The sequence below is a fragment of the Fusarium vanettenii genome, assembly GCF_000151355.1.
Source record: "Fusarium vanettenii 77-13-4 chromosome 10 genomic scaffold NECHAsca_14_chr10_3_0, whole genome shotgun sequence".
Lineage (NCBI taxonomy): Eukaryota > Fungi > Ascomycota > Sordariomycetes > Hypocreales > Nectriaceae > Fusarium > Fusarium vanettenii.
Window position 1 is genome coordinate 321878 of NW_003315871.1, and position 13920 is coordinate 335797.

General features: G+C 52.3%; 2 protein-coding genes across 2 annotated transcripts; both read right to left on the bottom strand.

The window, feature by feature from the left end:
* Nucleotides 1-6013: 6013 nt before the first annotated feature.
* Nucleotides 6014-7891, bottom strand: NECHADRAFT_96871 (uncharacterized protein; the record flags this gene model as incomplete). The annotated part of the gene is made up of 3 exons (XM_003047712.1): nucleotides 6014-6063; nucleotides 6117-7543; nucleotides 7674-7891. The coding sequence occupies 3 exons, from the start codon at nucleotides 7889-7891 to the stop codon at nucleotides 6014-6016; spliced, it is 1695 nt and encodes a 564-aa protein (XP_003047758.1).
* Nucleotides 7892-10052: 2161 nt separating this feature from the next.
* On the bottom strand, nucleotides 10053-13689 carry NECHADRAFT_50738 (uncharacterized protein; the record flags this gene model as incomplete). The annotated part of the gene is made up of 6 exons (XM_003047713.1): nucleotides 10053-10243; nucleotides 10293-10395; nucleotides 10504-10798; nucleotides 10852-12609; nucleotides 12661-12791; nucleotides 13441-13689. Coding segments are annotated over 6 exons (2727 nt in total), but the record flags the coding sequence as incomplete, so codon positions are not given.
* Nucleotides 13690-13920: the final 231 nt, after the last annotated feature.

Here is a 13920-nt window from a genome sequence, read left to right on the forward strand (position 1 = left end):
GGCTCCGCGGTGGGCGTCGGGTCGTCGGAATCGCTTGGAACCAGGCAAAGGTCAAGCGGGACAGATGAGGCCGCAGTCAAGCAGTCGTCGTCGGGGTAAGAGGTTTCGAGTGACCGGCTGTAGTGTAAGTGACGGGATTAGCCTCTTTCCAAGAAGGGGTCCCTAGGGATAGAGGATGGACTCGGCTATCTGAGTCGAGGTGGGGTGACGAGTCTTGATATCAAGGCCTCTCCAGTCAGTCGGGAGCAGTTACACTGACGTACCTTGGCACAAGGAAACCGCTAGTGTTGGGCCAAGGGAGCACGAGTGCTAAGGAATGGCGTGGCGTATGGGTACGTCGATGGTTGGTGAGACGAAGGAGGGAGACCGGGGGGAGAAGAAGGAGAGGGAGAAGAGAAATCGACCGAGGGCTCTTCTATAACGCGAACATGAGAGGCGAATCGATCGAAGAGAGGATGTAAAGCAGGCTCCGTGTGGCAGTCGCTCAGAAGAGAGCGAAAGTGGGTGGGAGAGGAAAGAGAAGGAAGAGGAGAGGGAAGAGAACCAAAGGGGAAAAAGAAGCCAAGATCGACGTCGTTGGTCGAGTAGAGATCAAGGATGGTTGGATGAGATGGGATCGTGGGTCCAAGCCTTTGGGTTAGACTAGACTGTGGCAGTAGCAATAGTATCTGTAGGTAAGTGGTAGGCTGAATGCTGGCTGGCTGTAGGCAGGAGCAAGGGCGCGACTGCACTATCGGGCGGGTCCTTCCCTTTTTCTCTCCAGCCAGCTGTGACTCTTGCCGTCTCGTCTGGTCTGGTCTGGTCTTTCCCCGAACCTGGAACGATGCCGAGTCCACTCTTTCCTTCCAAATGACCACCAGCGACTGACCTCTAGTGACCCTTCCCTTCAGTGGTTCCTTCCCTTGTAAGTTGCGACGGCGGGCGGGAAAACTGGGGCCGTCCGACTCGATAGTTTGATACCCTTGCACGCCTGGCGAGGCGAGGATGGTACCTGCCTTGGCTTGCCTTTTGTACAAGCTGTTGTTGTGTCCTGAGTCCTGACTGGAGGGAGCCAAGACACACGGTTGGTTGGGGAAGGAGCGGGAGAGGCAAGTTGAGTTTGTGCTGGACGCGAACCTTGAGCAAGACTTGAACTTGGCGTTGAAGTGTGGGAAAAACACTGCCTGAGGCGTTGAGTGCGATAAGGGAATAATTAGAGAAAGGGAAAAAGGGAAGGAAGATTAAAGTAATTTGTTCGGAAACGAGAAAGCGGAGAAACGGGTGGTTGCTCAGCTGTGAACGGCTTCACAGAAGGGTACACCCCCAAAACAAAAGCAAGCCAGGGGGGAGGATGCCAGGTACTCCAGGGCAAAGGAAGAAGATGCGCTGGGCAACAGATGGGGAATGTTAATGCGGAAATGGTCTCGTGCAGGATCAATTTGCGAAATGTGGTCGTCACTCTACGAGACGAAGGTGGCCCGAGACGAAATGGTATGTTTCGCTAGGCGTGGCGTGTTGATGGGCGAGAGCAAGAGAGCCAGGAGGAAAAAAAGATGGTCACGCTGTGCCGTGCATGGACGGGGTGTAATTTCCTTGGGCCGGCGCGTGAGGTGTTCTCTCTTTCGTCTTTATCTGGGAGGGAGACCCAAGAGACTCTCTCTTGTCGATTAATTGATTCACGATGGAAATGAATGAATGATTCATGGAAACGTTATTGCGCGGGGAGGCTCGAGATGTTAACCTTGTCATGGGGCGGCGGCATCAAGCTTCCCGCACGCGCATGCGATAGAGGATGCACACAAAGACGACCAACACGAAGACACCTCTGATGGACTCGGTCGGCGACAAAGACACGACGGACAAGGGACAAGTCTTGGGTCTCGTTTCGCCAAGGTTGCCTATCCAAGGTAGGGCGGAACACTGTCATTCTCTTGCCATTGAACGAGTGAGTCTTAATGCTGTCCATCTCCTGCAAGGCAAGGAAAGGTAGGTTGCAGGTAACGTCGGTTCCATTGCTTGGCCCTCTTTGCTTCGTTACACCTGCACCACCAATGGATCCAACCATCCATGGCCCTTGTCCCATTGTGGCATCCCGAAGACCCAATTGCTGGGGGCCCGGTCCCAGATCCATTATCAAGCGAAACATGCTCGGCTTCACATCTGGAACGCACAAACTGAGCGCTATGCAACCGAGTTGCTGTGGTAAAGAGGGAGCAACATGTTTAAGTAAAAGTCTTGGTGGGCTCGCAAAGTTGATGTTCCCCAACTCGATACTACCTTGTTCCCTCTCCCCCTTTGTTTTTCTCCCTTCTCCAACTTCTCAAACCCCTGCCCTCCCAAACCCGTCCCTCTGGGCCAGAAATGCATCATCTTCGGCCCCTCCCCTCCTCTTCTCCCCCATCCCCACCGTAGCCCACTGACTGCCGCTGCATCCAAGCCCACCAGGGCGGGCCACTAGGAGCCCTACAATCGCCCACCCGCGGCAGGCTTCCCTGCTCCATTCCTGCGCGTCCTGCGATCGTCTTCTCTCTCTCTCTTTTTAATCTTGCCGACTGGTCGATGTTGATGACGTTGATGCCCCCGGGAACAGAAATCATCATGTGCCGCCTCTGCCGCCGATGTCATCGCCGTCAATCTCCCGTGCCTTCCGCTCCGGCCCTCCGGCCTCCCCGACTCCCGTCCCGGTCGGGGTTTCGGGAGAACTTCACCCTAGGCAGGCAAGAAATCCCAATTGGGCAGCAACATTCATTGATGACCAGATACGGAATCCGCGGGCCGTATCATGATAATTGCCTCGAGCGGCAATCAATGCTTCTGCTGCTTCTGCCAAGCGAAGCCGGGGTATGGATCGCATCATGGCATGCATGGTCGGCCGTCAAGTGCTTTGCTTCACGCTGCAACACAAAGAAACAAGATCCCACCAAACCACTCGCGTCACCGAACGCCCATCCCTTCCATCTTTTCCCGCATGGCAGAAAAACTCTTTTTTGGCGCCTTCGAAGCCTGCTGGGCACTCCATCTTGTCCTCTACCTCGACCACATGGCCCATCCTGCGACTTCATTGGCTCACCACCTCAATGCACATCTCACTTCAGGCAAAAGACACGCTGAAGGGTGGCATCATGTGCTAAACCCCGTGACATTGTCTTGGATAGCCGGCACCGTCTTGAATAAACATTGGCTAGCTTGTCTTGACATGTCGCCGATGCCAAAGGCTAATCTGGAGGCTGGTGATGAGACGGCTCGAAGTGTAACTGACACTGTTAGGCCGATACTCGTAAACTGTCCAGCTAGAAAACGTCACATCCTGGTCTTCCGAATAGGCCGAGGGATCTTGCTGTTAATAGCTTGATATCCCAGATTAACAACCCCCAACCTCGTCATCGCGATGACGGCTTGGTCTCGATTCGCGGCGTCTAACGTGCAAGCCTCAGCATGGAATGTCTCACCCTCCCGCCACAAATGAACCTCGATTTCAATATTGCCTTCTTATCAATCTCATCAATTGGGGCTCTTCGGTTGCGCCGAGCCTTGATAATGGCAGGCTTCCTCGCTATGCCTCCACTAAATGAAGCGCTCATATGGCGATCATGCAGCCTTCCGCAACCTAATCGTGCAGAAACCTGCTTCACTCGTGATAACCAGGTCGAAAAAAGAGATAGCCCCCGAAATGACCGTGATTGCTTCGTGGCTCGATAGTGGCATAGTTCAATTCATGATGCACATCCAGAAATGGGTGGTTCTTTCAGCTACGAGTGTCAAGATGTTCGCTCATGCAATCCATATCACCGTCACCATTTGATAAGCGTGCCATTGACACTTTGACGAGTTTGAGAAAGCGGCCCAGACTCATTCCGAATCTCCATCAAGATTGCAAGTATGAGTTTGGTAGCCCGGCGGCAGAATGGCCAGGCTGTAGTTCCCATTTGAGTGACACAAGTGTGTGTTTCCTCACCTCATCAAGACTGGAGAACGTGTGTATGTGCTACGGCATCATCCCGGAAGAGGCAAGCTGTTTGCTGTCTACGAACTACTTCTCGTCGGCTGTCATACCTATTATCCCCAGCAAGGCGCAGAACTTGGCCCTACCGATTCAGCCATCTTCTAAATGATCACGATAAGGGACCGGGGTCAAAGATTGGTGTCCCTGACATAGATGTTTGCATAGGTACATACATATCCGGTTGCTATACTGCATTGATGGGATGCATGTTTTGTGCGCACCACGAATGCTTGGTTATTGGGTCTATCACTCTGTCTCTGTGAGAGGAGGAGCAACTCTCACAATACTACATCAACCCTCGAGTCTAGTAGACATTAGTGTCTGGGTAGTTGCACAGAGGGCATGGCCGGTATGCGAGTTGATCTACTTTGGGCATCCTGCGTGACGCTGTGTTTCAACGCAGTTGGTCCGTGTTGGATCTCTAGAGGAAGCACAAAGAGTTACTTATTTGGTGCTACAATGCGCCTTTAAGACGAGCAGTTCAAGGTATTGAGTTAAAGACTGTTCTTGGTTGCTATGTCACAGACATTCTCCGTCTCCATGAGAAGAAGGGTGACTGGGCCAACAACAACAGCAACATGAACTTGAGATGCAACCACAAGGCTGGCTTATGGCGAAATCCAAGAACGAGGACAGGCGGGTACAGGTGCTGCCAAGGCTCTGGGCTCAATCTGGCTATCCCGGATCACTTACGAGGCTCTACAAGATGTATAAATACGGGTCAATCGTGTGTTAAGAACAACGCCGAGTCACATCAAGGAGGAGGGAGGGGGCATCAAGGACGATACGATTATGCAGAGACGGCAACATGCCCTCACAGTGGCAAAAAGCACAATCGACAACACAATATTAGCAATACACTTAGTACAGCACAGTATAACGCTTGTCATGTTTTTGTTAGTTATAACCAAATTGCCTGGTTATAACCACGATGCTTCGGTTATAACTGTCAAGTCTCCTTCATCAAGTATCATAGTGCTCTGAGGAGGGCATCTGCCACACCGGTAAAGGGCATAATTGTTAAAATATTATAATATTAACCCCAAATACCGGGAAACACCACAAAGGCCTTAGATGTAATTGGGTTATAGCCAACGAGTCTAGGTCATAACTGCCATATCTCAGTCATAACCACTGCCTCTTAGTTATAACACTTGCGTCTGGGTTATAACTAAACATACCAAGGTTATAACTTTAATACCTTAGTTATAACTAGGTTATAACCGTAATACCTGGGTTATAACCATCGTGTCTTGGTTATAACTCCTTTACCTTGGTTATAACCGCCATGTCTTGAACGCACATTACAGCCACACACACCACTCTCCTAGCCTAACCCAACATACCATCTTCGTTAGGAACACCTCAGACACATCCAGCAGTACGGTCGCGTGCTGCAAGGCGCACGTGTGGCTTACAAGATAACGGCATAAACACATGTCGTCTCAATTGACGTGACCAACCTCGTGTTCAGTGGACAACTACACCTCTACCTGCATGAGAAGAGTACCTTTGAAGATCATCATCTATCAATCAGACAAGTCACAACACCAAAGGATCCATCAGCACGGCTCAAAATAGACAATTCAAAGTCATTATTCGACCACGGCACCTGTCTAATCTCTCCCTCTCTTGTCCGCTCTCTTGCAGACAACGGTCCGATTCCTTCAAAGCAAGAGAACAAGGTGGCAAATGATAAATACAGGACCGCAATATGATGCCTCTTTAGTCCAAAGCTGAGGAATCAAAGCCTCCTTTCACGCAGGGGCCAGGTTGATCCTCCGATCCGTATTTTCCTTTCAGCTCTGTGGCTGTGTAGATTCCCCATCATGTCTTTTCTTCTCTCATTGTTTGCTGACCTTTCGTGTTCTTCATCCCCGTCCGGGATGGTCGTGTTTCCTTGGCGTAATACATAATAATCCGTTCGTGGTCGCGTCACGGCTTCAACAGCCGCCCCAAGTATATGCTAGAAATAAGAGGAAATCACCTCGTCAAAGAAATTCCATGAGTTTCTTTAGAAAACAACATGTTCTAATATGTGATGAATAAGCGGGCCACGCAAGCGAAGCGAGCTATGTAAGCTGCAAGCATCAGGTCAAGCTTATTAGAGGTCTCCCACTTGGTACCGCGTCACCCTGGCCCCATAACCAATCAGGCGTCTGCTGACCGGAGCAACTGGAACCATCGAGGGGGCTGAGCAGCGCGGTAGATACCTCGGGCTGGTCGTTGGTCTTGTCTATTGGGTAGGGGCGGCTTGCAAAGGTGCTCGAGTCCTTCGCGAATGCTGATAATCGGCCCAGGCGATAGTGATGTAACCGCCGCGCCTCTTCAAGGTCCCCCTGCTTGTGCAGTGCCGTCTCCAGGTTGGCGAGACATGTCTCGAGTAAGCGCTCGTCGCCGTCAGGTGTGCCCAGGAGCCGCATTGCTTCTCGGTACCAGTGGACAGCAGAGGAAAGGTCGCCCAAGCGGTAGCTGTAGTTGCCCAGCTGGATGTCCACCACTGCCTGCTGGTCATCGTCCATGTCGTATTCTTTGAGGGTCTGGAGGCATTGGATGGCCTCGTCATTCCTCCCTTCAGCGCTCTTGACTGTGCACTGGATCGTAGTTTGGGTAATCGCAATCTCGGATAGCCAACTGTGACGTTTCCCGGTTGCATCCATCTTTGCTCGATATCGCGTGGCCACTTCTAATGACTCGGCCTCTTTGTTGTTGCTGACCAGACAGTCAATATGGTCGCCGTATAATGTTGTGGTCAATAAATTTGCTGGTCCTATTCGTTCCTCCAAGTCTGGCACGAGGGAAGCGTAGAGTCGTGTCGCAAGCTCGTAGAATTCCTCAAACTCTTGGGATCCTAGAATCTGCCATATCCGGGACATTGGGTTGTTTTGGCCGAGAATGACTGGCACCATTCCAGCGACGTAGCTCATGACGAGCTTGGTGAGATCCTTTTGGTGATGTCGATTGAGATACCATACGAGGCAGATTGTGCGAACGACAAAGATGGGGCTCTCTGAACCTATCAACACCCTGAGTGACTCAAAGGCCGGGCTCAGGACCTGTGTGATGGATACATCGTCATACCGCATCATGGATCGGTTGACGAGGCTAAATAGTGTTATGACGCGCTCGAATAGCTCTTCGCCCTGGTCCCTCGATTTCCGGCTGACGCAGTAGACGTTGTGTTCGTGTTTCCAGGCGCCGCTGGAAAAGGACGCATCGACGTAATTTCTAAACAGGCCCAGAACCTGCTCGACACGGAGCGTCTCCGGAGGCGGTGGTAATGACGGGCTCGGGGCGGGTGATGGTGTTCGGCAGTTGACCTCTATGTGAGTATTGACGTTGGGCAGCTCGCCAGCTCGGAAGCGGGCTACCAGTCCTGGATTCCGTCGGATGTAGCGATTGATGTTGTCGAGATCAACCTTTTGGCCTCGGATGGTGAACTCGGAGGCCTTGCCTTGGGCGTCTCGTTCCGTCTTGATGATGAGGATGGCCAGGACCTCGTCGCTCTTGAGCTTCTTGTCGAGCCCCCACTTCCATATCCTCGACTTGTACATCTTGACGCTGGAAGGCAAGTCAGCCAGTCAATCCAATGCAATTTACCGTGAGAACGGATAGAATAGCAAGCAAGACCCGGCCGGTGAGGGTCACGTAGAAGCAGGCAAGCAAGCAAGGAAAGAAGGCGTTGACGCACGTCGCAGTGAAGCCGTGTTCACGATGGAGGATTTCCATAACCTCTTTGAGCGGGCGCTTCTCCTCCTGATACAGACGAGTGATGATGGGTCTCTTCTTCTCCCACTCTGAGCTCGGGATCCGTTTCCCGGGAGCAGAGCGCGGTGTGCTCATGTCGGTATCGTCAGAGTCTCCCGGAGTCGGCCTGCGCCTCGCCGAGAAGACGGTGGAGGAAGCCATCATTGGGGGCTAGATCATTGCCCTCAGTAAGCAAGAGGATTTGTAGGCGCAGGGATAGAGGGGGATTATAAGGGCTGAGTAGCTTTTGCTGTTGCTTATCAGATGAGGTGGATTGCTGCGACCACCAAGAAGGAGCCGTTACGGGTCTGAAGCTGAACGAGAGTGAGAGAGGGGAACGTCATATAATACGAGGCGGATGAAGGAAGCATGAAGGAAAAAGGACTCGATGACCCAGCAAAAGTGCGGCCACGACCCAATAAGACTGGCCGCCTTGACGCCTAGAGACAGGGACCCTGTTCCTCCAGCCTCAGCCCGGCGAGGCAGCCGGAAGGGCTCTCTGCAGAGTGCCCCTCCATCATGGATGGATGGACCCATGCTGGTACAACGAGGACGATCAGCTGGGGTGGGGGCCGTTTTTGATGCTGTTGTTGTCTCGCGAGGTGATGCATCTAGACAGGGCATGGGTCCATCTGCATCGACATATCTCAAGAGACAACACAACTCAATGTGGATCCAATGTTGACATCCAGGTAGCATTGTCCATTGGGCCGACATTGAACATGCTGTACTGATACCCTGGCGCGTCTTACATGTTCAAGGTAGGTGGAGGATGGAGGGAATGAATGAACGAGTGACAGATAGCTGCAGAGAAAGAGGCCAATCCATCCTCCATCTCTAGACATGTTTCAGCGCCCGTGCTATAGCGTGCTCTGGGCCATTCAGCCCTATGGCGAGTCACGCATTCCCGTACCAACGTCCCCTATGGCTGCAGCAAAAGTGCCCGTCCACGACTCGGCTGCGGGCGACTCTGTGGAGGCCCAAGGGCCATGGCGCGGTGGAGATGGCGGAGCTAGTACCCGGCCGACGGACTTGACGAGACTGGGCAAGGTTCTTCTCCGTGCCTCCTTCCTTGAATCTCTGTCTGGTGTCTTTTCCCGCCGGGTTTTGGTGCGTCATGTCATGTCTTCAACGTCTCTAGCCGCCGCAGCTTCAGGTTCCCTCCCCCTCCATCCAATCCATAGCTCCCGTTGTGCCGTCGCGGGCGCTGGCGCTCTAGACCCGGACCGTCGATGGCGTCAGGCAACAGAAACCTTAAGGTCACTTGCATGTGGCATTCGAAGCTAGAGCTCCAATCCAAAGCTAAAAAGGCCTGTGAAATGTATCAATTCGAAATGCCTTCCTGCAGGCAGATTGTGATCCTTGTCTGTCGCACCCAGATCTCCCCAACTTTTGTCAGTAGCTTTAGGACAAGGTCCTTGGTTCTGGGGCAGTGCTCAAGCTAGCCTCTCATTGAGGCCACCAACGTGACGGCGTCGCATTGAGGGAACTGATCAAGAAGAAAAGCTGGTACTGTTGGCTATACTTCCTGAGTTATTGCCAAAAATCGACAAGAAAAACACACAATCGCTGTGTATTCATAATGCATCTACTCCGTAGTGCTAGATGCCCAAAAATATCTTCCCTAAACGCCCAAGGGTATACCCAATCATTACATAAGTCGTTATTCCATCAATCTCTTTCACCGACGGGCTCTTGAAGGATTGTATTTGCAGCGATCCTCTTCATGCCGCTGTCGGTACCAGTATGAGCTGAGCGACTTGGTGCATCCCAAAGTTTGATAGGTGCAAGGATATGTTGACTTTTCTCCGAGCCGACATCCCTCCCTGATGTGCTTGTTGCGATTGCTCACACTCGAAAATTTCTTTTCACATTGAGGGCAGCTAGGCTTCCTCTTGGTCGTGGTCGTGGTCGTGGTCGTGGTCGCTGAGGGTGTTGTACCACCGGATGAATTGCTGGCTGGCAAAGGAGACTCCAGCGGTTGAGTCCACTGGCTCTGAGGTTCCTGCGTTTGAGCTTGTAAATCAAGGTCATAACTCCCAAAGGCCTGGGGGTCAACGCCCAGAAATTCGAGGTCCTGGAAGTCAAGGAAACCAAGACCTTGGAAGTCGAGGTCGTCCGGCGTCTCGCCTAAACCCAGGCTATCCAACGTTTCCGCCGGCGGCAAGACAGTAGTCGCCGCCGTCATCACAGGTGGCGCACCTGAGATGGAACTTGTCATGGCCTCGGTGGAGTCTGTAGGTGAGCGAAACCCTGCTAGGTTCGCCAAGTTCGATGTCATGGGGGTCGTCGACGGCAGCCGAGACCGGTTCTCACTCGCCTTCCGCATCTCCAGTATGTACCGGCTGACAGAGCTCTTGACAGGTGAGTCCATGCCAATACCTGAATCATACGAGAACTCATCCTCGGACCCCAGGCTAAGGAATTCCTCCACCATTGCGCGGGATTGGTTGTCGACTGAGAGTGGCGATGCAACAGACTGCGGCTGGTCATCTTCCAGGGTATGTTGGGTGGCTGTCCAGTTGTTAGTGTCATCAGCGTGAGAGAAGAGCTTGAGACTTACACGATGCCGCCGCGAGAAATATTGTAAATGCCACCGATTCAAGCAATATGGCCACGTTGGCATGAACAGGCTTTGCGTCTGATGATTCGGGTAGTATTGAGTCCTTGTGATAAGCTGGCTCATCAAAGAAATCCTCGATGCGGAAAGGCTTCCCTTTCCAAAATTCCTCCAGTCCAGGGGAGGGAGGCCGGCCATCCTGCAAATCTTCGACGTTTTGTGGAGTGCTGTTCTCTTCAATTCGCTTGAGGCGCCTCGGATGCCTCTCGTGAGTCTTCATCTGTCGCTGAATCGACTCTAGCCGAATGCCACGCGACACTGTCCTAGTTGGCTCCAAGTTTTTATAAGAGACGAGCTCTCTTATCAAACTTCCAAATGCAGGCTTGCAGGTGCTCGCAATTGAGACAGGAATGGTGTCGATGTGCCAAGCAGCGCAAGCAATCTTGTCAAACAAGGCCATTTCAACTTGAGTGAGGCCGATCTTCCAGCGCCACAGATCGGCGACAAACCTGAATACAGTGTTAGTAAAAGGATACGGAAATTGAGTAAGAACATTTCTTACTGAAATATAAGGCCTTCCTCCTGAGAAATTTGGCAGACCAGAGCATCCGCTACCAGGACGCTGGCGAGAGTCTCAGCGAGACCGCAAGGTGCTAGGTTATTCATGATCTTGCGGAGAGACTCGAGTCCTAATCTCCAGGCACTATGAGTATCGGCGCATCGGTTCGATATCTCTAGAAACTCGTGTTGATTGGTGCAGTTACCGCAGACACTGCCCACGATCTGACACCGCCGTTCAAGCCGCACCAGAGAGGCGCGCCCAGACTTGTGACGCTTTGTGTAGCTCTTTGTGTGGCCTATGAATAGAGGGACATCCCTAGGCCGTGCACATATCGGCAGCGGCTTATCTATCTGACCGAAGCTGTGCGGATCGACGAGCGTAGAGGCACAGAGGCCAGATGGTGACGGCAAAGCGGGAGAGAAAGCTGAAAGTGGGTTCATGACTTCTTCGACTGGGGTAGGCAGACTTGAGTACGTGGCAGGCGTGAAGACGGAAGTAGTAGCCATCGCGGGAGAGTCAGTTGCAGCGATGGATGCAAAACTCTCCCATGGTGTTTGAGCCTCAAGACCCCAACTGTACGCCGCTTGGCTGATACTAGAGAGACTCGCATCTCCGATAGGTGATAGAGAAACTGGTGAAGAGTTGATCCAGGACAAGTCCTGTTGTGGTAGGTCAAAGAGCCTTTCCGGTAGACTCTTTGGGGGATATCTGTTCACCATTGGGCCATACCCAGCCTTCATCTGGGGAGTCTCGCTGAGAGTCTGGATGATAGTCGGCAACCCTACCTCGGCGGCAAGGTGGACGGCCTGTGTCATGCGTCCACAATATATGGGAGACTGTCTGAACATCTGGATCATATCGGGTCGATTCCATAGGACTGCAGCCAGGAGCGGCGTTAAGATGCGGTCAACGCCTGCGTTAAGGTCGTCTTCAATGTACCCTTCAAAGGTTGTTTCTTCAATCACCATGGCTTGAACTGTAGGGTAATGGCCGAGACGAATAGCGACATAAAACGGATCGTATGTAATGTCGGAGTAATCAGGATCAGGCACGTCCACTGCCGTTGGTCTTGTGCGGTCGATGAGATCCAGCAGGTACTGGTAAATATCGAAGAAGTCCTTGTCGAGGAGTTGCCGAAGGAGATCAGAGTTGAAAAACACCTCGATCTCTCTGGACCTGAGGAGGGGCTCGCAGAATGCGACAAGGTCACAAAGGTTGCCCTCCATAGCAAGCTGGTATATCCTGTAATTCTGACTTTTCAGGTATTCTTCCTTTTGATGTTCGGATGATTGGCCGATACGGTGGCAGATCTCCAGATCAGCCAAGCCATGGTCGATGCATCTCTCGCGGATGGCATGGATGTGGGTGCTGGAGAGAATACCCTGTTCCCGAAGAGACGCAAGGTCGAGGCCATCATAGAGGGCACGCTCCAGCAGGAGGTCATTGACCAGCAATTCCATTTCCTTGGCCGTGTCGCTGTAAGGTTTCCACATGGACAAGTAAGAAGCCTCGGCCTTCAAGTCAGCATAGTGCTTGACAACCGTGTTGAAGTCGAGGGCTAGCTCGAATGGCTTGACCTTGACCTCGGGAATGGCGCGTGCAATCGAGTGCTTCAGATCCCTTCCATGCACAGCTATCGTAGTCATCTTCGTGACCCGGTTCTTTTCAACTATGAAAGCGAGAGCGGGCATGTCGCATCGTGAGCCGACTGTGACATACTTGCCGGAGCCGGAGGACACGGCTTGGTAGATGTGACCACTGACCTGTTAGCATTGAGGAGGAAGCCTGGGGGGAACCTGAACTCTATACTTTTGGAATATTTCGATATAGCCCATGTAAGGCCCCTCATCTTCAGGAAAAGGGCTTGTCCCATGAGCCGCTCCTCGTAGGCGACTTCTCTTGAGAGGGATATCGATGGGGTCGGACATGGCCGGCTCAGCCTGTGCCACCGGCACTAACAAAAGGCGCTGGAGAAAGGGGTCTGCAAGCGCGTCGTCTTTCAACCAGGTGAACCATGGCCCTAGGCCTCAAAAACCCCAAATGTAATAATATTATGATGGTGTAATCTTTCCTGGCGCAAGCTGGATGAAATGAAGTGAAGTAAAGGGAGTTGGGTTTGAAGGCTTGGGTTTGAGCGGGGGAAGAAGGTCCGCCCGAGAGAATTTAGGAATCGGCCCCAAGTCATGCGGACCCTGCAAACACATGGGTGAGACGACGAGGGGAGCGACAATGACTGCAGAATGGCTCGCAAGGCATCCAAGAACCTAGAGAGAGTTCATATGGGGAAATCTTGGGTATTGTGGTTTTTGCATCAATCATTGTCCTATCTCATGCAATGCTCCACTGAACTTCTCTCCTGTAGCAGGAAGGGCATTGTCTTTTGTACCCCAAGTTGTACCAATCGACGCCCGAAACCCAGAGTAAATAATCGGCATCGGTCCAGTCCTGTGTACTCATCTTCCGCAGAATGTCGCTCCAATATCGCTTTCGTTTTGGGCGATATCTGTTGCAATCGAGACACCAGCCCCGGTCGTGACGCACTCTACCCCAAGAATCAACAGGTCGGAACCGCAGTAGCAAATCCCCCACCAGGGAGCACGAGCAGCTATCTGCCTTGGGTTCTGGTGGTTCTGAGCTCCAGCGGGAGACGTGATGATCGCGATCAGGCACTTGTAGATGGAACAGTTTGGAGGCAGCGAGCATCCTCTTGCAGGACAATGCAAGCATAACTCGGTCGATGGGCTGGGCATGCTGAGCGATTTGCACGAGTATCTCAGGGGGAAGCTTGAAAATGAGACCCGAGCTAGAATCAGCTTGGCCGGGTAGCTGGCGATGCATGGTTAGCCTCAAGCTGAAGGGTGAGGGAGCAGAAGTACGCACACCAGGAGGGATTCTGAAAGGAACCATGTATGAACATGTTACCGGTTCCTGTTGTCTTGACCGGTTCCGAAGTTGGGGCGGCATTATAAGACAGATTGATTAAAATGTAGGTCTTGTTGTATTGAAAATGCAGAAGTTATGCGGTGACGATGAAGTGTAGTTGAGAACTCATCGCTGAGGTCATGACGC